Below are 26,517 nucleotides of genomic sequence, written 5' to 3'. Positions count from 1 at the left end.
AGCGTGTGGAGCGCCGTCTCGCCAGGATGGGAGTGGGGCTTAGGAAAGAACACAGGAAGAACAATGGACTGATTGAGGTGGAAATCAGACACAACCTTAGGTAAAAATTTAGGATGGGTGCGGAGAACTACCTTGTCATGATGAAACACAGTAAAAGGTGGGTCCGCAACCAAAGCCTGCAGCTCACTAATCCGACGAGCAGATGTGAGCGCAATCAGAAATACCACCTTCCAAGTAAGAAATTTAAGAAGAGACTTGTCGATAGGCTCAAAGGGAGGTTTCATCAATTGAGCTAAGACAATATTCAAATCCCAAACCACCGGAGGAGGTTTCAGAGGAGGACACATTGACCAGACCCTTCATGAAGCGAGTCACCAGATGATGAAGCGAAAGAGAACGCCCCTCCAAGTGACGATGGAAGGCGGAAATGGCACTGAGATGCACCCGAACGGATGTCGTCTTCAGGCCCGAATTAGACAGATGCAACAAGTATTCCAGCACCGAAGACACCGGGACCGAATCCGGATCCAGATGATGCGAGGAACACCAGGATGAAAACCTGGACCATTTCTGGGAATAACAAAGCCTGGTCGAGACCTTGCGCGAGGCTTCCAAAACTTCCCTCACAGACCGAGAAAGAGGAACCGAAGTTAAGGGGAAAGGAACCAAGCGGTCAGGTACAAAGACTGCAGATTGGGATGCAACAGCGAACCCCGACTCTGAGATAGCAGAGAGGGAAACACAGGCAGAAGCATAGGTTCCCTGACACTGAGTTGAAGAAGCAGGGAGAACCAGTGTTGACGAGGCCACCGAGGCGCAATGAGAATCATAGTGGCTCTGGACGTTTTGAGATGAACCAACATCCTCAAGATCAGAGGAAAAGGAGGAAACGCATAAAGGAACCTCCCGCCCCAGTCGAGAAGAAAGGCATCTGCCTCGAGACGGTCCTGGGCGTACATCCGGGAACAATAGAGAGGCAGTTTGCGAGTCTCCGGGGAAGCAAAGAGATCCACCTGAGGGGTCCCCCAGCGGTCGAAGACCTCGCGTAGAACTCGGGAGTTCAGCGACCATTCGTGCGGCTGGAGAAGACGACTGAGTTTGTCTGCGAGGCAATTTTCTTCTCCCTGGATGTAAACCGCAATTAGGAAGATGTTCTGGGCGACCGCCCATTCCCAAAGGCGCAGGGCTTCCTGGCACAGGGCCCAAGAACCCGTTCCCCCTTGTTTGTTCACATAATACATCGCCACCTGGTTGTCCGTGCGTACGAGGACTACCTGATCGTGTAGTAGGTGGCAGAAAGCTCGAGCCGCCAGAAAGATGGCACGAAGCTCCAACACATTGATGTGACAGCGTCGGTCCTCCGCTGACCACAGACCCTGGGTCCGCAGACCGTCGAGGTGGGCCCCCCAGGCGTACTCCGAGGAGTCCGTGGTCAGAACTTTGCGATGTGGAGGTACGAGAAAGAGCAAACCCCCGGAAAGATTCGAAGAGTCGGTCCACCAACGGAGCGATCGCCTCAAAGAAGAAGTCACCACTATGAGACAAGAGACTGGATCGAAGTCCTGGCGCCACTGAGAGGCCAGAGTCCACTGAGGAATTCTCAGGTGCAGTCTGGCGAACGGAGTGACGTGGACCGTAGACGCCATGTGGCCCAGAAGCATCATCATGCGTTGAGCTGATACAACAGGCAGTCGAGAGACCAGACGACCCAACCGAATCAGAGCCTCCAAACGAGGAGGTGGGAGGAACGAACGGAGGCGAACAGTGTCCAGCACTGCGCCTATAAATTGAAGTGATTGGGCCGGGCACAACTGTGACTTGGGAAAGTTCACTTCGAACCCCAGTCGTTGAAGGAAGATGATAGACTGTCGGGTCGCTGAGATAACCCCCTCCCTGGTCGGGGCCTTGATCAGCCAATCGTCCAGGTAGGGGAAGACCTGAAGCCCCCGAGACCTCAGGGCTGCAGCGACTACCACCATACACTTCGTGAAGACTCGAGGGGACGAAGCCAGTCCGAATGGGAGGACCCGGTACTGCAGGTGTAGCTCTCCCACCTGGAATCGCAAGAATTTGCGGAAGGCGGGATGCACCGGAACATGGGTATACGCTTCCTTGAGATCCAGGGAGCACATCCAGTCCCCTTCCTCCAAGAGCGGGTATAAGACCGGAAGCGACAACATCCGGAACTTTTCCCGGACCAGGAACTTGTTGAGCCTCCTGAGGTCTAAAATGGGGCGCAAGTCCCCGGTCTTTTTTGGGACCAAAAAGTAACGGGAGTAAAACCCGCTCCCCCGCTGGTCGGGGGGCACAGGTTCCACTGCCCGAAGCCTCAACAAGGCCCTGGCCTCCGCTAGAAGGATGGGTAGCTGGGCCTGATCGTATGGGCGAGCCCCGGGTGGCTGTTCCGGTGGCGTAGCGCAGAAGTTGAGAGAGTAGCCCTCGGAGACGGTCCGGAGCACCCAGGCGTCAGATGTTATCTCGGTCCAAGCCGCATAAAAGGACCGGAGGCGACCCCCTATGGGGAGGGGGTCCAGCGTGAACGCGGAGGGGAACCGGCCCCATCTGCACAGTCCGTCAAAAGGACGGCGCGGGCTTGGACGCAGCTTGCGCCGGGGGTTTTGTTTGTCCCCCTCTCCCTTGTTGTGGACGTCGAGGCGGAGGCCTAGAAAAGGCCGGTGTCGTTTTTTGAGGGTAACGCCTCGGGGGTGGCCGGAATGGTTTCTGCGGCGTGGCTCGAGGTTTCGGTCGGACCAAGGAGGCCAAAGAGCGTTCCTGCTCCGACAACCGTTTGGTCGCCGCCTCTAGGGATTCATCAAATAACTCGGACCCTACGCAAGGCAGATCCGCTAGGCGCTCCTGACAGGTTTGGGTCCATGTCGAGGGTTCGTAGCCACGCCAACCGGCGCATGGCTACCGCAAAGGCCGACACCCTCGACACAAGCTCAAACGCGTCATATACCGCGTGAAAGAGGTATAAGCGCAATTGAGACAGGTTTGACATGAATTTGGCAAACCCTTCCTTATGGGAAACCGGGAGGGCCTCGCTATACTGAGGCAGGTCCTTCACCATGCCCCGTAAATAAGATGAGAATGTGAAGGCATAGTTGAGAACCCTGGTCGCCATGAGGGAATTCGAATAGAGGCGACGACCAAACTTGTCGAGGGTCCGACCCTCCCTGCCGGGCGGTACCGCCGCAGACACTCTGGAGGGCTGTGTCTTCTTTAGCGCTGATTCGACCAGCAAAGACTGATGTGATAGTTGGGCTTTGTCGAATCCCTTGGGAGGTATTGTTCTATACCTGTTCTCCATCTTAGACGGCACCGCTGTGACTGTAAGAGGTGACGTCAGGTTTTTAAGGAAGGTCTGAAGAAGGACCTTATTCAAAGGGAGCCTGGGGGTTTCCCTCGGGGGAGTGGGAAGGTCCTGCTCCTCGAGGAACTCCTTGGTGTAATGGGATCCTGCCATGAGGTCCAGACCCAAAGCGCGTGCCATGTCCTGAACGAACCCGGTGAAGGAGGACGGCCTGGCAGGCGGCGAGGGGGGTTCTCGACCTCTCCGCCGAACAGAAGGGGGAGGCCTTGTGGGAGTAGCGTGGCTCCCTACCGGACTCCGAGCCCCACGAGGTCAGATCTAATGGCCTCGCGGGGGTCGAGGAACGTCTGCGCCTCGAAGAGTCCCTGGGAGAAGTCCCAGGAGTTCGAGGGACCGAGGCACGCCCTCTCCTCCTCGGCGAGGAGTCTCGGGAACCTCTTCCTGCTGGGGAACGGAGAAGCCTCGGATTGTCGAGGCGTAGCTCCGAGACCCGCAAGGCCTCACCCCCGAGTGGCGAAGAGCGATCACGTCGCCGAGGAGAACCTCGCGAACGCTTGGGCTTCCTCGGACGACGTCTCGCCTGAGGCCGACCCGAGGGCGAGGAGCCCCGGGAGGACCTCGAGGAAGAGGAGGAGGAGATCCGACGCACCCTGCGCACCTTCTCCCGGGGCCTGACGCTCCTCTCAGGCGGAGCACCCGAGGTCAAGGTCGAGGGTAAGGTCGGGGCCGAGGCCGGCACCTCCCCGGTACCCGAGGGAGTCGAGGCCGAGGCCTGTTGTAATTGCTCGAGGGCTCCGGAGAGCTCTGAGGCAATTAAGGCCCGGAGTAGATCCTGGAACGCCGGGATCCCTACCATGGCTGGTAGATCAGAGGCTGGGGGATGCTCCCTGGAGGGCGACCTCGGTCTCGAGTATTCCCTCGGGGCATTAGTGGCCTTAGGTTTAGGCGGGGCCGAGGACGACCCACCCGCCGTCGAGGAGCCCGAGGATGGCTTCTTAGTCGACCCTGGAGTCGAAGATGGAAGAGAGGACTTACCCGATGCAGGTTTAGATGCAGGCTTCGAAGTCGAAGGTCGAGGCGAGGCCGAGGGAACCGAGGCCGAGGCGGGGCCGAAGCCGACGTCGAGGCCTTCCCCGGCGCGGAGTCAACCGCAAAAAGCTCCGCCATCCTAGCACGGCGTCGGCGGAGCGCTCTGGCCTGAAAGGTGGCGCACCGATCGCAAGAACCCGTCGGATGCTCCGGCCCCAAGCAGAGCAAGCACCACCGGTGTGGGTCGGTGATTGAAAGCAACCGCTCACACCGGGTGCACTTCTTGAAACCCGTCAAGGGACGGGACATGAAAACCGAACCGGCCGGAAGCAAGGCCGGACGCGGCCGCGGCTCACGGGAGCCCCCGGAGGCGACCAAAGAAATATAATTTTTTTTAAAAAAATTTGAAGTCGAAAAGGAAAATAAAAGACAAATAAAGCACAGCGACCGACGAAAAACAACCGGACGCGGTGACAGAAGGCAAAAACAGCAGAGCTCAATTTCCACAGGGCTTCTGGCTCCGCGGAAAAAACTGAACTGAGGACCACGAGGTGGGATGCGCCCTCTAGTGGGCAAGAAGGCATGCACATGCGTGGTGCAGTGTAGCAAACTTGAAACTTCAATCAAGTTTGCTTGAAAAGCTGTCCACGCTGGGGCTCCGTAGATGACGTCACCCACATGTGAGAATATCATGCCTGCTTGTCCTGGGATAAAAATTGTTATCACAATATACAGATGTAGACTGTTTCTCATTTGGATTATTTTGTGCTTTCTTAGATATGATATCAAATCGTTTTTAAGTAATTACTTTTATTCATTTGTATTAATTTGTTATGGGTGAATATTCAGCCAGGGGCACTAAGCATAAGCTGATAACTAGATTAGTCCCAGATAGTCAAATATTGGTAGTTTTCCTGGTGAGGAATTAAAAGGGATGGCAATGACATGGGAAAAGCCCAGGACATAGCCCACGTCATTAAACTAAAGCAAGCAGAAAAAAAGACATTTGGGGCTGGATTCTGTATAGGATGCCTGGTCTAAGCAGCTGACTAAGCGGCTTTTCAGAATCACACACGGACGTCCCATTGATGGACAGACGCCTAACTCCACCTAACCATCTCAATTCTCTAACCGGCGTCAATGTCACAGATGCTGGTTAGCGAATCTTCTTGCCGCTGAGATGATCGCCACATGGGAATCTCCCTGAGGTGATCAGTTTAGCAGCCACGGCAGGGAACCCGTCTCCCCTGCAAAGTTGCCTGGCAGAAGGGATGCCCACTCCTTTCTGCCGGAACCCCTGAAGCTCCTCCATTTCTGGATGTCTGCGGCAGGAGGCATGCCCAATTCCACCGGCCTCCACCCCTTGCGACATCCCCCGGCAGGACGGATGCCCACTCCCTCCTTCTGCTGGCCTCATCATGCCCTGAAGCCTCACAAACATTCCCCTACTTCACCCCTGACACTCCTCGACATCACAAGATCCCGACAGTCCCCGAATGCCCTTCGAGTGGAAGAAAATTTAGCGAAGAACCTCAAAAAGAGAGACAAATCCTTCTTCAGGTACATTAGCGACAGGTCTATCTGCTCGAGTCTATCATATCTACCCAGCTCTCTTCCTACTTAGAAAGATTCTCCATCCTCTTACCTTACCAATATGGCTTCAGGCCCAACTTCTGCACTGAATCCCTATTGGCCTCTCTAATCTCTAAGGTTCAGCAACTGCATTCTCGTAACAAGTTTGCTGTCCTTCTACAATTCGACCTCTCCGCAGCTTTTGACGTTGTCCACCACGACATTCTAATTTTCCAACTCTCCGAGATAGGCATTAGTTCCATAGTTCTTGATTGGTTCTCCAAATTCTTGCGCTCCCGTTCTTACATGGTTAACATGAGCGGCACCTCATCCTCCCCCTGGACCCCGACTTGTGGTGTCCCACAAGGCTCACCCCTCTCCCCAATCCTCTTTAACATTTACATGTCCTCCCTGAAACTACTCCAACTATCCCCCCTTGAAACTCTTTACACTTACGCTGATGACATCCTCGTCCTCCTTGAGACCGACTCGAACCTCACTAACCTCTCCAGGAACATATCCTCATGCATAAAGAACCTCCAATCCTGGGCATTCACAATGCACATGAAACTAAACGAGTCCAAAACAAAACTCCTTTGGCTCGGCCAAAAATTAGACCATCTACCTTCCTCCATCCCATTGTCCACCGGCCCCCCATTACAGCTCGAGTTCTCAAGCAAAGTTCTGGGTGTCACCTTAGACTCTTCTCTATCCTTCAACGAACATCTCCAATCCCTGGTGAAGAAATGCTTCTTCAGCCTTCACATGCTAAGGAAAGTCAGACCTTATTTTCACCAAAAACACTTCACAGTCCTAGTACAATCCATCATCCTCTCCAGATTGGATTATTGCAATTCTATCTACCTCAGCCTAACCAAGAAAAGCCTCCACAGACTTCAGCAGATTCAGAACACCGCAGCTAAGCTTGTTTTCGCGAAAAGCAAATTTGATCACGTCTCACCACTCCTGTCTAAGCTCCATTGGCTCCCAGTAATCCCCAGGATCCACTTCAAATGTGCGTGTCTGGCCTACAAGATCCTACATGGCATCCTTCCTGCCGTTATCCCTCTATCCTGGAACTCCCCAACCCCTACTTCCTCCAGATCCTCCCAAATTTTTAAACTATCCTTCCCTTCCATAAAAGGTATTTCCCATGTAGGCAAACTTGGGTCATCCCTCCTGTTATGCCCCAGCATATTACTGATAATTTTGTTTACTAATATGTATCCTCAAGTCTGCTGACCTGAACTCCTGACTCCCAAAGAACAGTAAGACCAGATGGTCTCTACAAAGCACAGTTACTTACCGTAACAGGTGTTATCCAGGGACAGCAGGCATATATTCTCACATGTGGGTGACGTCATCTACGGAGCCCCGATGCGGAAGCATTTTCAAGCAAACTTGATTGAAGATTTTAAGTTTGCTCTGCTGCTCCACGCATGCGTGCCTTCCTGCTCCACTAGGGGGTGCATCCCCTCGTGGTCTCCAGTTCACTTAACTAGCCAAGAAGCCAACCTTGGGGAGGTGGGCGGGTTGTGAGAATATATGCCTGCTGTCCCTGGATAACACCTGTTACGGTAAGTAACTGTGCTTTATCCCAGGACAAGCAGGCATGATATTCTCACATGTGGGTGACCTCCAAGCTTACTGAAGAGGGATGGAGGGAAGTTGGCAATTTAAGCGAATAGATTTCGCAATACCGATTGGCCGAACCGGCCATCGCTTCTGGACAGGGAGTCCAGACAGTAGTGGGAGGTGAAGGTATGAACCGAAGACCACGTGGCAGCCTTGCAGATTTCCTTGATAGGTGTGGACCTGAGGAACGCTACGGAGGTTGCCATCGCTCGGACTTTGTGTCCCGTTACTCGACCATGCAGCGCGAGACCAGCCTGAGCGTAGCAAAAGGAGATGCAATTGGCCAACCAGTTGGACAAGGTGCGTTTGGAAACTGGGTGGCCTAACCGGTTTGGGTCGAAGGACAGAAACAGTTGTGGGACTTTCCGGTGTGGCTGAGTGCGTTGGAGGTAAAAGGCCAACGCTCTTTTGCAGTCAAGAGTGTGGAGCGCCACTTCTCCGGGGTGAGAGTGGGGCTTGGGAAAAAACACGGGTAGGACGTTGGACTGATTGAGATGGAAATCAGACACTACTTTAGGTAGGAACTTTGGATGGGTGCGGAGTACCACCTTCTCGTGATGGAATACCGTGAAGGGTGGATCCGCTACCAGCGCTTGTAGCTCACTAATCCGCCGTGCGGACGTGAGCGCGAGTAAGAAAATTACCTTCCAAGTGAGGAATTTTGGATGGCATTTGTCTAGTGGCTCAAATGGGGGTTTCATTAGTTGAGCCAGAACCACGTTAAGGTCCCAAACCACCGGGGGAGGTTTGAGAGGGGGGTGGACGTTCAGCAGACCCTTCATGAAGCGAGTGACTAAGGGATGGAGCGAGAGGGCTTTCCCTTCCAGGGGTTGATGAAAGGCCGCAATCGCACTGAGGTGTACTCGAATGGAGTTGGTCTTTAGGCCGGAATGAGATAGTTGAAGTAGATAGTCAAGGACCAGGGGGACGGGGACCGACACCGGGTCCTGGCTGTGGGAGGAGCACCAGGTTGAGAATCTGGTCCACTTTTGGGAGTAGCAGGTTCTCGTCGAGGTTTTTCTGGAGGCCTCCAATATCTCCTTGACTGATTGAGACACGGGGAGAGCAGTCAGGGGGAGAGAAACCAAGCATTCAGATGAAGAGATTGAAGATTGGGATGTAACAGTGAACCCTGACCCTGTGACAGTAGAGAGGGAAACAGAGGCAGAGGCAGTGGATTTCTGGCACTGAGTTGAAGTAGAAGGGAAAACCACGGCTGGCGAGGCCAGCGAGGGGCAATCAGGATCAGGGTGGCTTGTACTGTTTTCAGGTGGACAAGCGTCCGCAGTATTAGAGGAAACGGCGGGAACGCGTACAGGAACCTTCCCTCCCAGTCGAGGAGGAAGGCGTCGGCCTCGAGCCGGTCCGGGGAGTATATCCGGGAGCAGAAGAGAGGCAGCTTGTGGTTGTGAGGGGACGCGGCCAGGTCTATTTGAGGTGTCCCCCACCGTTCGAACACCCCTCGTAGGGTCTGAGAGTGTAGTGACCACTCGTGTGGCTGGAGGAGGCGGCTGAGTCTGTATGTACACCGCTCGGAGGAAGGTGTTGTTGGAGATTGCCCATTTCCAGAGGCGCAGGGCTTCCCGACAGAGGGGCCAAGACCCTGTCCCCCCTTGTTTGTTTACGTAGTACATCGCTACCTGGTTGTCGGTTCGGATGAGAACCACTCGGTCGTGGAGCAGATGTTGGAAGGCTACAGCTGCGAGATAGATGGCCCGAAGTTCTAGCACGTTGATGTGGCAGCGACGGTCTTGTGCTGACCACATTCCTTGGGTGCGTAGGCCGTCCAGATGGGCTCCCCAAGCGTACTCCGAGGAGTCCGTGGTGAGTACTTTGCTGTGGGGTGGGGTGAGGAAGAGCAAACCTTTGGAAAGATTTGAAGAATCGCCCCACCAGCGGAGCGATCGTTGCAATGAAGGAGTCACTGTCACGGAGCGGTCGATCGGGTCCCGGTCTTGACGCCATTGAGATGCCAGGGTCCATTGAGGGATTCTCAGATGGAGGCGGGCGAAGGGTGTGACATGGACAGTGGAGGCCATGTGGCCCAGGAGGGTCATCATCTGTCGAGCTGATACCGAGGTCAGCAGGGAGATCCTTCGGCTCAGACTTACTAACGCCTCCCGGCGTGGAGGGGGGAGGAAGGAACGGAGGCGAACCGTGTCCAGCGTGGCCCCGATGAACTGTAGGGACTGCGAGGGGCGTAGTTGAGATTTTGGGAAGTTTATTTCGAACCCCAGACTTTGTAGGTAGGTAATAGTCTGTTGGGTCGCTGAGATAACCCCTTCCCTGGACGGGGCTTTGATTAGCCAGTCGTCCAGGTAGGGGAATACCTGGAGGCCCTGGGAACGTAAGGTTGCTGCAACCACCACGAGGCACTTGGTGAAGACCCGAGGTGATGATGCTAGTCCGAAGGGGAGGACTCGGTATTGTAGGTGCCAGTCCCCTACCTGGAAACGCAAGAACTTGCGGTGAGCGGGGTGCACTGGGACATGTGTGTACGCCTCCTTGAGATCGAGGGAGCAGAGCCAGTCGCCCTCGTCGATCAGGGGGTAAAGTGTCGGTAGTGAGAGCATCCGAAACTTTTCCCGTATCAGGAATTTGTTGAGGCGTCTCAAGTCTAGTATTGGGCGTAGGTCTCCCGTTTTTTTCGGTACCAGGAAGTAACGGGAGTAGAAGCCCTTCCCCCGTTGGTCGGGGGGAACCTTCTCCACTGCTCTCAGGCGAAGCAGGTCTCGGGCTTCGGAGAGGAGTAGGGATAGCTGAGTCCGGTTGGGAGGGCAATTCCTTGGGGGGTTGTCCGGGGGAATGGCCCGAAAGTTGAGAGAGTACCCTGATGAGATCACGCCAAGGACCCATGCGTCCGACGTGACTTGTTCCCAGCGAGGGTAAAAGGCTTTGAGTCGACCCCCGATGGGAAGGAGGCCTGGGACTATGGCGGAGGGGGCCCGCCCCCTTCCGCATGCCCCGTCAAAATGACGGGGATGGTTTAGTGGTCGCAGGCGGTTGGGACTTGGGCATGGTCCTGTGGTGGGCTTGCGGACGCCTGGGTGGGGGCCGCGAAAAAGCAGGGGTGGACTTTTGTGGGTAGCGGCGCGGAGGGGCCCTATACGGCCTGGCCGCTGGCGGTTTGGGCTTTTGCCGGACAAGGGAGGCAAACGAGCGTTCATGTTCGGAGAGGCGTTTTGTAGCCGCCTCGATAGTGTCATCGAACAATTCCTTTCCCACGCAGGGGAGGTTGGCCAACCGGTCCTGTAAGTTGGGGTCCATGTCGACCAGGCGCAGCCAAGCTAGTCGGCGCATGGCGATAGCGAAGGCTGCTTCTCTGGAGGAGAGTTCGAAGCCATCGTAGGCCGCGTGGAATAGATGAAGGCGCAGGTTGGAGAGGGACTCTAGAAGCAGGCCGAACGTTCCTTGCCGGGAGGCCGGTAGGTCAGTCTCAAAGGCTCTCAATAGTCCAATGAGGTGTTTGAGGTAGGATGTGAAGGTGAAAGTGTAGCTTTGCACCCTAGAGGCCATCATTGCGTTTTGGTATAGTCTCCTGCTGAACTTGTCCAGGGTTCGGCCTTCTCGGCCTGGGGAGACCGCTCCTGAGACCCGGGACGGGTGAGCCTTTTTCAAGGAGGATTCTACTAGCAGCGATTGGTGGGAGAGCTGTGGTTGCTCGAATCCCGGGTAAGGTACTGTGCGGTACTTGGCCTCCATTTTGGAGGGTACGGCCGTGACCATGTAGGGGGTCTCCAGGTTCCTGAAGAAGGCCTGTTGGAAGACCGGGTTAGGTGGTAAGCGGAGGGACTCTCTGGGCAGTGATGGCATATCCAGCTCCGCCAGGTACTCCTTTGAGTATCTGGAGTCGGACTGGAGGTCTAAGTCCAATGCGTGGCCCATGTTTTGGACGAAGCGAGTGAAGGATGGACGGGATGTCCCCGGGGCCCCGTGCGGGGTCGGGGAACGAGACCTTCGTCGGGTGGAGAAGGATAGGGAGGCTTCCCTCGAGTATCGAGGTTCATGTTCCGATCCATGCTCCGAGACTAGGGAAGTACTGTGAGAGTGTTCCGGGGTTGTCGATCTTCGGCGTCTCGAGGGGCCCCTCGGAGACGATGCCGGAGTTAGGGGTACCGATCGATATCGGATCGGTGACCTCGATCCGGACTCCCTCGGAGAATACGTCCGAGGGGGAGTTCGGAGGATGCGCGGGTTGGAGAGTGATAACTCAGCCACTCTTAGTGGTCCCGTACGAGGTGTGGGAGAACGGCCTCGTAGAGTTGGTGAACCTCGGGCCTTCTTGGAGGTACGGCGGTTCGAGGTTTCTGTCGTTTTAGCCCGACGTTTTGCCCCTCGGCGGTCTGCGGAGGGGGAACGTCTCGGGCGCCTCGGCAAGGAGTCTGAGGAGGATGGGATGCGGCGAGGATTGCGCACCTTTCCTCGAGGTTGATCGGTGCGAAGCTCAGGCTGGTCTGGCACGTTCGAGGTCGAGGCCGATTGAAACTGGGCCATTGCAGTGGACAGCTCCGACGTGATCATCGCTCGGAGTAGGTCCTGGAAGACGGGCACGGACAGCATCGAAGGCATGTCCACTGCTTCGGTGCACTCCACCTGGGGCGACCTCGTATCAGAGTATTCCCGTGTGGTGGAGGCACGGCCCGAAGGCTTGGAGGGCTTAGTCGTTGTAAGCATGGGGCTTCCGCCATGCGTCGACGTTGTCCCCGAGGTTGGCTTCTTCGCTGTTACAGAACCTGAAGAGGGAAGAGGGGACTTACCCGGGGCCGAGGCTTTCTGTTGTCCCGAGGACTTCGGGGTCGAGTCTCGAGGCGATGCCGAGGTATCAGGGGCCGAGGTCAAGGCCGGGGCCGACCTCGAGGCCGATGTGGAGGGTTGGTCCGGAGTGAAGAGGTCCGCCATGTGGGCTTTTCTTTGGCGGAGGGCCCTGTTTTGGAAATTAGCGCACTGGGGGCAGGAGTCGGTTGGATGAGCCGCCCCCAGACAGAGGATGCACCGGCGATGCGGATCTGTGAGAGAAAGAAGCCGCTCGCACCGGGTGCACTTTTTAAAGCCGGTCAAAGGCCGGGACATTAAATCGAAAGTGGCCGCGGCTCGATTAGCCACGTGGCCACGGGGACCCGGAAGCCTCCGGGTCGTCGAAAACGAAGCAGGAATCAAGTAAAGTTGTAAAGAATTCGCGCACAGCGACTTAATCGAGAAAAAACAAGAAAAAAATTGCGGTGCTAGAAGGCAGTTGGGGCAGAGCCTGAGAAACACGGCTTCTAGGCTCGCGGAAAATTTTGAACTGGAGACCACGAGGGGATGCACCCCCTAGTGGAGCAGGAAGGCACGCATGCGTGGAGCAGCAGAGCAAACTTAAAATCTTCAATCAAGTTTGCTTGAAAATGCTTCCGCATCGGGGCTCCGTAGATGACGTCACCCACATGTGAGAATATCATGCCTGCTTGTCCTGGGATAATAACCTTGCTTATTTGAGATCCTGACCTCTTTTGATCTGACTTCCTTGATCACAAACGGACAGCTGAGCTATCTTGACCTCTTTTGACCTGGGTGTTGTCAAAACAGATAACAAAAGACCACCAGCTGCCTTACTAAGAGGCCAGTAACATCAAAAGAACTGAGATCTGCTATCTTGACCTCTTTGACCTGAATATTGTCCAAACAACTTCAAAGGGACCGACCTGGGGTGTGCCTGAATCAAAGGACGATGTTACTGCAGGACCAGCTGTTTAACTCAGCAGCTTATAAGGATGGAATTCTGCTCCTAGAATCCAGAATCCATGATGTCTGTAGGGAGAAGCCACGACGTCTAAAGGGACAGTCCTTTGGTCCACCCATCTATCTATTGCACGGATTCCCACTAGTGAGGATGGTCGTTATATGGGGTCAAGGTGATGATATTTTATATTTAATTCTTATATGTGTATAATAAAGTGTTATTGTTTATGCTTTATATTGTCTGTGTGCTTTTCTGAGTGTCACTGATCATCCCACTTGTCAGAAATTAGTGGCGGAACACCTCCCCTTTAGAATCACTGAGATCTGGAATAACCTCACCTCCCCTCTCCGAACCTCAAGCTCCCTCCAACTCTTCCGCAAACACCTAAAAACCTGGCTATTCTCAAAACTGTAACACTTCCCCCCTCTTAGGCCTCTCACCTTCCCCCTTTACACCTAACTCTTTAATCTCTCCACTGTAGTTCCTCTCTCATCTTTCTTCCTGTAAACCGTGACGAGCTCCGCATTCGTGGAGATGGTGCGGTATATAAACCCAAGGTTTAGTTTAGTTTAGGAAAAGGAACACAGACGGGATAGTACGCCTAAAAAAAACAGACGGGAAGTACGTGGAATCAGATTCCAAAAAAGTGGAACTTCTGAATGAGTATTTCTGCTCGGTCTTCACCAGCGAAGCACCGGGTCACGGTCCACACTTACAGACAAAGCAAAGAGTGAAAGACTCGTTTTGGAATTTCGAGTTCACACCCGGAGACGTCTACTGCGAGCTGACAACACTCAAGATGAATAAAGCCATGGGACCGGACAATCTACACCCCAGAGTACTCAGGGAGTTGTATGATGTCCTGGCGGAACCGCTATCCGTACTCTTCAATCTCTCCCTCAGTACGGGGAGAGTACCCATGGACTGGAAAATGGCTAACGTCGTTCCACTGCATAAAAAAGGTTGCAGAGAGGAGGCTGCGAATTACAGACCGGTGAGTCTAACATCAATAGTGTGTAAACTCATGGAAACACTAATCAAATGAAAAATAGACACGATCCTGGATGAGTAGAATCTACTGGATCCCAGTCAACTTGGATTCACCAAGGGTAGGTCCTGCCAATCCAATCTCATCAGCTTCTTTGACTGGGTTGCAAGGAAGCTGGACTTGGAAGAATCCCTAGACGTAGTGTACCTAGACTTCAGTAAAGCTTTCGATAGCGTCCCTCATCGTAGGCTGCTGAGCAAGATGAAATCGATGTGGTTGGGAGAAACGCATGGGTCAAGGATTGGCTAAGTGGTAGACTTCAGAGGGTGGTGGTTAATGGTACCCTCTCTAAAACGTCAGAAGTGACGAGTGGAGTACCGTAGGGCTCAGTCTTGGGCCCGCTACTTTTCAACTTATTCATAGGGGACCTGACTCAGGGGCTTCAAGGCAAAATAACAATATTCGCCGACGACACTAAACTATGTAACATAGTGAGTGGCTAAAATTTACACGATAGTATAACGCAGGACCTGTTTTTGTTAGAACGTTGGTCATCGACCTGGCAGCTGGGCTTCAATGCCAAGAAATGTAAGGTCGTGCACCTCGGCAGTAGAAATCTGTGCAGAACTTACACCTTAAATGGTGAGACCTTAGCTAGGACCGTAACAGAACGGGATTTGGGAGTGACTATCAGTGCAGATATGAAAGCTGCCAATCAAGTGGAGAAGGCTTCATCTAAGGCAAGACAAATGTTAGGTTGCATCCGCAGAAGTTTCGTCAGCCGGAAGCCTGAGGTCATCATGCTGTTGTACAGAACCATGGTGAGACCACATCTGGAATACTGCGTGCAATTCTGGAGGCCACATTACCATAAAGATGTGCTAAGAGCAGAGTCGGTTCAGCGGATGGCCTCGAGGAACATAGGGAGATGGGGAGACATGATTGAGACGTTCAAGTATATCACCAGACGTATCGAGGTGGAAGAAGATATTTTCCTTCTCCAAGGACCCTCAGCCACAAGAGGGCATCCGCTTAAACTCAGGGGAGGGAAATTTCATGGCGACATCAGAAAGTATTTCTTCACCGAAAGAGTGGTTGATCATTGGAACAAGCTTCCGATACAGGTGATCGAGGCCAACAGCGTGCCAGATTTTAAGGGTAAATGGGATGCCCATGTGGGATCCCTGAGAGGGTGGAGTTAAGAATGGGTCATTTGGAGCGGGGTCTCTAGAGCAGACTTAGGGGGTGGGTCTGTGGAGTGGACAGACTTGATGGGCTATGGCCTTTATATGCCGTCATTTTTCTATGTTTCTACCTTTGGCTGATGGCTGGAAAAGGAATGCCTACTCCCTCCTGCCGGCAGGCCGCCACTGCCTTCCCCATCCTGGTGCATTTTGGGATGCATTGGGGAATGGCCTAAGGCTTCCTAAAACTCCAACTGACTAGATCCCATGGGAGGGGATTTAGGGATCTGGCCAATCGGAGTCAGGCCACTCCCTATGCATCCCAGAATGCACCAAAAAGGGGAACGCCTGTCATTTTGCAGTGGTGGGCCTGCCGGCAGGAGGGAGTTAGCATTCCTCTTGCCAGCCATAAGAAAAAGGTATGAGGGATGTTCAGGGGCAGCAGGGGGATCTTGGGGAGTGTCAGGGTGGAATCGGTGAGTATTTGAGGGGATTTGGGGAATGATAGGGCCAGAAGCATGAGGGTTTCGTCATCCCTCCTGCCAGGGGATGTCTCAGGAGCGGCAGAAGGATGAATTGAGCATTCCTCCAGCTGTGGAAATGGGGGGGGAGGGGCTTCAGGGGTTCCAGCAGGAGGGAGTGGGCATCCCTCCTTCCAGTCAACTTTGCTAAACTGACCGCGGCAGGGAGATTCCCTTGTCACGATCAGTTCAATGGCTGAGTCTATTTGATTGGCTTGTTAGACAGTGGTAGGACGCCTACCGCAGCCTACAATTGGGACACCATTCATAGCCTTGAGTGAGCTTACTGGCCCTTCGCACCTTCCTAGGCTTACAAAAACACCCACAATGTAGGCTGCCCGTCACTGGGTGTTTTTTTTTAAACATGCATCCCGATTGGCTGGTTAGACAGTGGTAGGACGCCTGCTGCAGCCTACAATCGGGACACCATTTATCGAATTTGCCCCTTGGTGTCTTTTGTTTTGCCATTAATAGCGTGTCCTCTTTGCAAATACTGCACACGTGACCCACTGGAACACCGGAAATAGTTCCCCTTTTTTTCACCAGTGTGCCACATTTCCAAATAGTTCACACTCTTGGTGATATTTCCCTTGAAACAAAAATGAAGAGGAACTAAAATAAAAGAAGAAATGAAACAAAACAAAATGTTTGGGCTGTCAATCACTAGGAATTAATGCTTTCATACATTCAACTCCACGTAAAAGGTTTCCCTTCTGCAAGCGTTCTCTGCTGTATTTCAGCTTCACCTTTCGTTTGGAGCCTTTTCTACACTGACAACACAAAAAGGGTCTCACCCTGGGGTGGATTCTCTTGGGCAATAAGAAATGATGTATCTTACCAAGGCTTTTTCCAACAGTGTCTTGCAGAATGGATTTCTTTCCTTTCTTCTTTCCCTGACGGAGCTGAAAATCCATTTGGTCGCTGTTTTTATTTCGTAAGGGTTTCTCTTCTCTCGGGTGTCTCTGGAGCTCAGGGATGTTTGCGAGTTCTCCGTCACTTTTCTCACCCTCAGTGACTGCATCCAGGGAGTCTCTTGCAGGGTCTCTTGGCTTCTTCTCCGATTCCTGTTGATAATTCCTTGTGTTTTGACTCTCATTTCTCTGGGAAATATTCTCACCAACATTTCCTGGTTGTCTTGGGATGGGTTCAATTTCTAAAAGCCATTTTTCTTGATTCTCCTCCCTCTTCGTCTCCTGCATTGCCTCAGTATCTGCTGGATAGAAACAAAAGACGGTAATCGTGCATTAGGAACTATGGAACGCTATTAATGTCAAGAAACAAAGTTTTCTGGGCTCATACGACTATATAGGATTTCTGAGATTAAGAAAATTCTACAAATTAGCACACAAGTCTTCAAACCTCTCTCTTTTTTTTAATTAGGTAATGGAACTAATTTTTCAAACAGCAATAAAGCTATAGGGAAATTAAACAATTTAATTAACGAATTAACAGCAGGAAATATAGCCCACATCAAAACAGGAACTCCCCCACCCACAACTACATTCAAAATCTTGTTCCCGCCTTCAACCACCTCTGATCGCATGTTCCCTCTCTCACGGAAAATTCTAGAGCTGCCTAGGATCCAAAAATACATAAACCTTTAGTTTTATAAGCAAGTCCAATAGTTACAAGAGAACTCCAGAAAGAAGATGCTCCCAAAGAAAGAGCAAGAAAAGATTTAAATCTAAGCATGTTATTGCCAGTCTGGGGTTTTTAATCATTTTGACGGAGACTTCAGTAGATGGAACCTAAGCACAGTACCGGGCAGAACTTTGGGTTCTGGCCCAGAAATAGCTAAGAAGAAGAAATATTTAAATTAAATCAGTAATTTAAAGAGATGGTAAGGTTGGACAGACTGGATGGACCATTTGGGTCTTTATCTGCCGTCATCTACTATCTTACCATGTTAATATTTATTTATTACCGTATTTCTCACTCTATCTTTTGTGAGAACTGGGACAGCCATTCACAGAGCGGCACGGGACAATGAAGGAAGCAAAAAACTCACACCTGCCTGCTTCCCACTGCCGTTCGGAGGGAGAAAGAAGAGAAGGACAGGAAGCTGTAAGGCTGGACCGCCATTCAAGGAGTGGCATGGCAGGAAGCAAAAATCTTGCGCCTGCCCTCTTGCCGCTCCGACTCTTCTTGCCGCTGGGTAGAAAGTCAGATGGAAAGGCAGGAGGCTGTAAGCTCCTGCCCTATAGCGCTGGACCGCCAGACAGCCGGAGAAATTAAGGTAAGGGGTGCCTGCCTGCCCTGCCACTAGGCTTGCCTGTCCTGCCCTGTCCCAGCCTACCATTAGACCACCAGAGGGGGGAAGGGTACAGAGCCTGGCAGGGAGGGGGACAGTGTGCAGAGCCTGACAAGGAGTGTGGGGTTGGGTGCAGAGCCTGGCAGGGAGAATTTGGTTCAGAATGTTTTTTTCTTGTTTTCCTCCTCTAAATCTTGGGTGCGTCTTATGGTTAGGTGCGTCTTATGCAGTGAAAAATACGGTAATTATACTTGATATATTGCCCTTCTATTAGGGACTAAGCAGCACAGTTTACAATAATAATTTACCCCAATATAATCAATAACACAAAAGACAAAACAACGATACAGGAATCAGTAGGGTTGATCCCATAGCTATTTATAAAAGTCTACCGTAATATCGGAGCCCCAAAAATGCTAAAGAATAAAAGTGAGATCAATCTAAATGGGATTCTAACTGTAAATGTTGGGGCAGAGAATTCCACATGGCTGGTGCCCTATAAAGGAAATTGGATTCTCTAGTAGGATCCGATTTTGCTCAAGACACAGATAGGATAAGTTCTGGTTCAAAGATCCTAAAGTGGGATGGTAAGGGATTATCAATAAATTACCCAAGAAACCTCAGTAAAAGGCTCTGTGTGTCAGAACCAACATCTTAAATGTGGCTTGATAAAAATATGGTAACCAATGGACTCCCTTCAGGAGTGGAGAAACATGGTAAAGTCTCCCATAAAAGTCTTAATAGCTGTATTTTGAATGTTTTGGAGGCAGTTAATAGTATATTTGGATAGTTCAACAAAGAAGGAGCTTCAATAATCAAGTCAACTCAAGACAAAACCATGAACCAACTTGTATAACGAAGACTTGTCAAGGGCCATAATTCCCCCAAATACCTCTGAACTACTGATTACTCCTGGTGGAATTTTACACAAAAAATTTCAAAATTCTGCAAGTTTGATAACATTTAACCATATTTGTACTTAATTATCCAGAATTTCAGTACATTTCCGTATTTTTATTAAATTCCACTAGCGAAAACAAGGGTTCTTCAAGTTTTTCTCACTTAGTGACTTTCTTCTAGAAGTACAACTTTGTAAAAGCCCAACTTAGTGAAGTTTGGTTGATTTGTTTTCATAGTACTTCACATTGCCTTTATATTGTCGAAAAACATATCTGAAAGCTGAAATATTTCAATAGATTCAGAATTTAAAAAACCTTTTTTCTATCTTTTGTTGTCTGAGCAGCTTATTTCTCCATTCTCTCAGGTCCCAGAGTCCCTTTTCTGCTTTTCTTCTTCCTAGGATCGTCTGTCCATTTTGTCTCTATGTGTCCTGTCCAGCATCTGTCCCTCCTGTTTCTATCCTGAGCTTCTGCCCTCTGTATCCCTCTCCATTCCCCTGCATCCATCATCCCTGTCAGAATCAATGTCCCTGTGTCTAGCAGTCCTTTCATGCCTCTGTCGCTCCCCTTCAAGCATTCTTCTCCATGTCTGTCCCTCTTTCTGCTTCAGTGTCCCTGTCTCTATGCTCAGTCCCCATCTAGGATCTCTTCTCTATGTTTCTGTGCCTCTCATTTAGCAGGATCTTCCACCCTCAGCCAGCCTCTCTCCCCTATCCCCTCTCAAGCCAAAATCTCTCTCTCTATCCCTGAACACCCGCAGCCAGCATCTCATGCTATCTCTCTCCCCAGCCAGCATCTCTCATCCACCCCCACCAGCCAACATCTCTCACTTTCTCCCCATTGTCCACTACCACAGCCACGCAGATTCCACTCAATAGCAGCCTCCCACCAGCTCTGCAGGTTTTCCTCTACTATGGTTCTGGCAAAGAAAGAGGAAGTGACATTATTGAAGATGGGACTGCGGTAGAGGGAAGCCTGCAAACAGGCTGCTCGAAGTGATTCAGAGAGGGAGTGATTCAGAGAGGGAGTGCAACCCGATACTAAATTCTATGCCAACTTCAGGTAATTATGCGTCCCTGGAGAATTCTGCGCTAAGTTATGTTCTTAGAGGTGGAGCACAGCCATTGGGATACAACCCACATGTCTAGAATAGCTCGCACTGGAACATGTATTCTGCCTGTTCAGCAGGATATAATTTCTCACAAGCCCAATTCACCTTCCTTGGGAGCTGCTTCTCTGTTAAGCAGGAGACAGGACTGAGGTGCTCAACCGTGAAGACACAGAAAGCACAGTTACTTACCGTAACAGGTGTTATCCAGGGACAGCAGGCATATATTCTCACATGTGGGGTGACGTCATCTACGGAGCCCCGATGCGGAAGCATTTTCAAGCAAACTTGATTGAAGATTTAAGTTTGCTCTGCTGCTCCACGCATGCGTGCCTTCCTGTTCCACTAGGGGGTGCATCCCCTCGTGGTCTCCAGTTCACTTAACTAGCAAAGAAGCCAACCTCGGGGAGGTGGGCGGGTTGTGAGAATATATGCCTGCTGTCCCTGGATAACACCTGTTACGGTAAGTAACTGTGCTTTATCCCAGGACAAGCAGGCATGATATTCTCACATGTGGGTGACCTCCAAGCTAACTGAAAAGGGATGGAGGGAAGTTGGCAATTTAAGCAAATAGATTTCGCAAAACCGATTTGCCGAATCGGCCATCGCTCCTGGACAGTGAGTCCAGACAGTAGTGGGAGGTGAAAGTATGAACCGAAGACCACGTGGCAGCCTTGCAGATTTCCTCAATAGGTGTGGACCTGAGGAACGCTACGGAGGCTGCCATCGCTCGGACCTTGTGTCCCGTTACTCGACCATGCAGCGCGAGACCAGCCTGAGCGTAGCAAAAGGAGATGCAATCGGCCAATCAGTTGGACAAGGTGCGTTTGGAAACTGGGTGACCTAACCGGTTTGGGTCGAAGGACAAAAACAGTTGTGGGACTTTCCGGTGTGACTGAGTGCGTTGGAGGTAGAAGGCCAACGCTCTCTTGCAGTCAAGAGTGTGGAGCGCCACTTCTCCGGGGTGAGAGTGGGGCTTGGGAAAAAACACAGGCAAGACAATGGACTGATTGAGGTGAAAATCAGACACTACTTTAGGCAAGAACTTTGGATGGGTGCGGAGTACCACCTTGTCGTGATAGAATACCGTGAAGGGTGGGTCCGCTACCAGAGCTTGTAACTCACTAACCCGCCGGGCGGAAGTGAGCGCAAGTAGGAAAATTACCTTCCAAGTGAGGAATTTTGGATGGCATTTGTCTAGGGGCTCAAATGGAGGTTTCATTAGTTGAGCCAGAACCACGTTAAGGTCCCAAACCACCGGGGGAGGTTTGAGAGGAGGGTGGACGTTCAGAAGACCCTTCATGAAGCGAGAGATTAAGGGATGGAGCGAGAGGGCTTTCCCTTCCAGGGGCTGATGAAAGGCCGCAATCGCACTGAGGTGTACTCGAATGGAGTTGGTCTTTAGGCCGGAATGAGATAATTGAAGTAAATAGTCCAGGACCAGAGGGACGGGGACCGACACCGGGTCCTGGCTGTGGGAGGAGCACCAGGTTGAGAATCTGGTCCACTTTTGGGAGTAGCAGGTTCTCGTCGAGGTCTTTTTAGAGGCCTCCAATATCTCCTTGACTGATTGAGACACGGGGAGAGCAGTCAGGGGGAGAGAAACCAAGCATTCAGATGAAGAGATTGAAGATTGGGATGTAACAGCGAACCCTGACCCTTTGATAGTAGAGAGGGAAACAGAGGCAGAGGCAGTGGATCTCTGACACTGAGTTGAAGTAGAAGGGAAAACCATGGCTGGTGTGGCCAGCGAGGGGCAATCAGGATCAGGGTGGCTTGTACTGTTTTCAGGTGGACAAGCATCCGCCGTATCAGAGGAAACGGCGGGAACGCGTACAGGAACCTTCCCTCCCAGTTGAGGAGGAAGGCGTCGGCCTCGAGCCGGTCCGGGGAGTACATCCGGGAGCAGAAGAGAGGCAGCTTGTGGTTGTGGGGGGATGCGAATAGATCTATTTGAGGCGTCCCCCACTTTTCGAACACCTGTCGTAGGATCTGAGAGTGTAGTGACCACTCGTGTGGCTGGAGGAGGCGGCTGAGTCTGTCCGCCAGACAGTTTTGTTCTCCTTGTATGTACACCGCTCGGAGGAAGGTGTTGTTGGAGATTGCCCATTTCCAGAGGCGCAGGGCTTCCCGGCAAAGGGACCAAGACCCTGTTCCCCCTTGTTTGTTTACGTAGTACATTGCTACCTGGTTGTTGGTTCGGATGAGAACCACTCGGTCGTGGAGCAGATGTTGAAAAGCTACAGCTGCGAGATAGATGGTCCGAAGCTCTAGCATGTTGATGTGGTAGCGACGGTCTTCTGCTGGCCATATCCCTTGAGTGCGTAGGCCATCTAGATGGGCTCCCCAAGCGTACTCCGACGAGTCCGTGGTGAGTATCTTGCTGTGGGGTGGGGTGAGGAAGAGCAAACCTTTGGAAAGATTTGAAGAGTCGGCCCACCAGCGGAGCGATCGTTGCAAAGAAGGCGTCACTGTCACGGGGCGGTCGATCGAGTCCCAGTCTTGACGCCATTGAGAGGCCAGGGTCCATTGAGGAATTCTCAGATGGAGGCGGGCGAAGGGTGTGACGTGGACGGTGGAGGCCATGTGGCCCAGAAGAGTCATCATCTGCCGAGCTGATACTGAGGTCAGCAGGGAAAACCTTCGACTCAGACTTACTGACGCCTCTAGACGTGGAGGGGGGAGGAAGGAACGGAGGTGAACCGTGTCCAGCTTGGCCCCGATGAACTGTAGGGACTGGGAGGGGCGTAGTTGGGATTTTGGGAAGTTTATCTCGAACCCCAGACTTTGTAGGTAGGTAATAGTCTGTTGGGTCGCTGAGATAACCGCTTCCCTGGACGGGGCTTTGATCAACCAGTCGTCCAGGTAGGGGAATACCTGGAGGCCCTGGGAGACGTAAGGTTGCTGCGACTACCACGAGGCACTTGGTGAAAATCCGAGGTGACAATGCTAGGCCAAAGGGGAGGACATGGTATTGTAGGTGCCAGTCCCCTACCTGAAAACGCAAGAACTTGCGGTGAGCGGGGTGTACTGGGACATGTGTGTACGCCTCCTTCAGATCGAGGGAGCAGAGCCAGTCGCCCTCGTCGATCAGGGGGTAGAGTGTTGGAAGGGAGAGCATCCGAAATTTTTCCCGTACCAGAAATTTGTTGAGGCGTCTCAAGTCTAGTATTGGGCGTAGGTCTCCCGTTTTTTTCGGTACCAGGAAGTAACGGGAGTAGAAGCCCTTCCCCCGTTGGTCGTGGGGAACCTCCTCCACTGCTCTCAGGCGAAGCAGGTCTCGAGCTTCGGAGAGGAGTAGGGGTAGCTGTGTCCGGTTGGGAGGGCAATTCCTTGGGGGGTTGTCCGGAGGAATGGCCCGAAAGTTGAGAGAGTATCCTGATGAGATCACGCCAAGGACCCATGCGTCCGACGTGACTTGTTCCCAGCGAGGGTAAAAGGCTTTGAGCCGACCCCCGATGGGAAGGAGGCCTGGGACTATGGCGGAGGGGGCCCGCCCCCTTCCGCGTATCCCGTCAAAAGGACGGGGATGGTTTGGTAGTCGCAGGCGGTTGGGACTTGGGCATGGCCCGGTGGTGGGCTTGCGGACGCCTGGGTGGGGGCCGCGAGAAGGCAGGGGTGGATTTTTGTGGGTAGCGGCACGGAGGGGCCCTATACGGCCTGGACGCGGGCGGTTTGGGCTTTTGTCGGACGAGGGAGGCAAACGAGCGTTCATGTTCGGAGAGGCGTTTTGTAGCCGCCTCGATAGTGTCATCGAACAGTTCTTTTCCCACGCAGGGGAGGTTAGTGAACCGGTCCTGTAAGTTGGGGTCCATGTCGACCAGGCGTAGCCAAGCTAGTCGGCGCATAGCGATGGCAAAGGCTGCCTCTCTGGAGGAGAGTTCGAAGCCATCGTAGGCCGCGTGGAATAGATGGAGGCGTAGGTTGGAGAGGGATTCCAAGAGCAGGCTAAACGCTCCTTGGCGGGAGGCCGGTAGGTCAGTCTCAAAGGCTCTCAGTAGTCCAATGAGGTGTTTGAGGTAGGATGTGAAGGTGAAAGTGTAGCTTTGCACCCTAGAGGCCATCATCGCATTTTGGTATAGTCTCCTGCCAAACTTGTCTAGGGTTCGGCCTTCTCGGCCTGGGGGGACCGCCGCTGAGACCCGGGAGGGGTGAGCCTTTTTCAAGGAGGATTCTACTAACAGCGACTGGTGGGAGAGCTGTGGTTGTTCAAATCCCGGAAAGGGTACTGTGCGGTACTTGGCCTCCATTTTGGAGGGCACGGCTGTGACCATATAGGGGGTCTCCAGGTTCCTGAAGAGAGCCTGTTGGAGTATCGGTTTAGGCGGTAAGCGAAGGGACTCTCTGGGCAGTGATGGCATATCCAGTTCCGCTAGATACTCTTTAGAGTATCTGGAGTCGGACTGGAGGTCTAAATTCAAAGCGTGGCCCATGTCCTGGACAAAGCATGAGAAGGATGGTCGGGATGTTCCCGAGGCCCCGTGCGGGGTCGGTGAACGAGACCTCCGTCGGGTGGAGAAGGAAGGGGAGGCTTCCCTCGAGTAGCGAGGTTCCTGCTTCGATCCAAGCTCCGAGACCGGGGAAGCACTGTGAAAGTGTTCCGGGGTCGAGACCTCGGATCGGAGCCCCGGTCCGAGGGGGAGTTCGGAGGATGCGTGGGTTGGAGAGTGATAACTCTGCCACCCTCAGCGGTCCCGTACGAGGTGTAGGTGAACGGCCTCGTAGAGTGGGGGAACCCCGGGCCTTTTTAGAGGTACGGCGGTTCGAGGTTTCTGTCGGTTTGGCCTGACGTTTTGCTCTGTGGCGGTCTGTGGAGGGAGAGCGCCTCGGGTGCCTCGGCGAGGAGTCCGAGGAGGATGAGATGCGGCGAAGTTTGCGCACTTTTCCCCGAGGTGGCTCGACGCGAGGCTCAGGCTGGTCTGGCACATGCGGGGTCGAGGTCGAGGCCGAGGCCGGTTGTAGATGGGCCATTGCAGCGGACAGCTCCGACGAGATCATTGCTCGGAGTAGGTCCTGGAAGACGGGCACGGACAGCATCGAAGGCATGTCCCCTGCCTCGGTGCGCTCCACCGGGGGCGACCTCGTATCAGAGTATTCCCGTGTGGTGGAGGCACGGCTCGAAGGCTTGGAGGGCTTCGTCGGGGCTGTAAGCATGGGACTTCCGCCATGCGTCGCCGGTGTCCCCGAGGTTGGTTTCTTCGCTGGTACAGAACCTGAAGAGGGAAGAGGAGACTTACCCAGAGCCGAGGCTTTCTGTTGTCCCGAGGACTTTGGAGTCGAGTCTCGAGGCGATGCCGAGGTATTCGGGGCCGAGGTCAAGGCCGGGGCCGACCTCGAGGCCGAGGTAGAGGGTTGGTCTGGAGCGGCCCCCAGGCAGAGGATGCACCGGTGATGTGGGTCTGTGATGGAAAGAAGCCGCTCGCACCGGTTGCACTTTTTAAAGCCGGTCAAAGGCCGGGACATAGAATCGAAAGTGGCCGCGGCTCGAGTAGCCACGCGGCCACGGGGACCCGGAAGCCTCCGGGTCGGTCAAACGAAGCAGGAATCAAGTTGAAGAAGGTAAAACTTTTGCGCACAGCGACTTAAACGAAGGAAAAACAAGAAAATTGCGGTGCTAGAACGCAGTTGGGGCAGAGCCTGAAAAAACACGACTTCTAGGCTCAGCGGAAAATTTTGAACTGGAAACCACGAGGGGATGCACCCCCTCGTGGAACAGGAAGGCACGCATGCGTGGAGCAGCAGAGCAAACTTAAATCTTCAATCAAGTTTGCTTGAAAATGCTTCCGCATCGGGGCTCCGTAGATGACGTCACCCCACATGTGAGAATATCATGCCTGCTTGTCCTGGGATAATGGGAAGAATTAGAGATTCAAGGTCTGCAGCTCACGAAAGCTCTAGAAACTTCTGTGGCTTTGTAAACTCTTTCCAATGCTGGGCTCCATCAGTTGACATCATCCACTTGGGAGGACATATATACTGCTCTCCGTACAGATAAGTCATTTGTTTTACTATCTAAGACCTCCTTATACTGCAGAGTAGTTATTGTTCACCAGTACACTGAAATACCTCCTCTTACTCTGTATTGTAGTTATTACTATAGCCGATATCATTCTGTAGAGTATCTGTTACTCACCCGTGTCTGAATGTCTAACTTCTCTCTCTCCTGACTCCTGGGGATCCTGGATATGTGTCTCTCCATCTTGTTTAATCCACGATAACAGATCAGGACTTATCCTTACAGAGCCTGTTTCCAGGAATAAACATAAAAACTCAGTTATACTTCCCCTTTGTTCAAAGA

The 26,517-nt window shown here is 52.6% G+C and overlaps 1 protein-coding gene across 1 annotated transcript in view; it reads right to left on the bottom strand.

Annotated features, from left to right (window-relative positions):
- The window catches only part of LOC117354995 (zinc finger protein 585A-like), an 83,987-nt gene that overhangs the window by 2,774 nt on the left and 54,696 nt on the right, over positions 1-26,517 (bottom strand). The window contains exons 6-7 of the mRNA XM_033932951.1: positions 26,353-26,463; positions 16,800-17,174 (exon numbers count right to left, since the gene is read on the bottom strand). Of these exons, the coding sequence (XP_033788842.1) occupies positions 16,800-17,174; positions 26,353-26,463 (486 nt within the window). The remainder of the gene's footprint in view (positions 1-16,799; positions 17,175-26,352; positions 26,464-26,517) is intronic.

Source organism: Geotrypetes seraphini, chromosome 2 (genome assembly GCF_902459505.1).
Source record: "Geotrypetes seraphini chromosome 2, aGeoSer1.1, whole genome shotgun sequence".
In the NCBI taxonomy this organism is placed as follows: domain Eukaryota; kingdom Metazoa; phylum Chordata; class Amphibia; order Gymnophiona; family Dermophiidae; genus Geotrypetes; species Geotrypetes seraphini.
The sequence above is the reverse complement of the archived record's forward strand: the minus strand, read 5'-3'. Positions and strand labels throughout refer to the sequence as shown.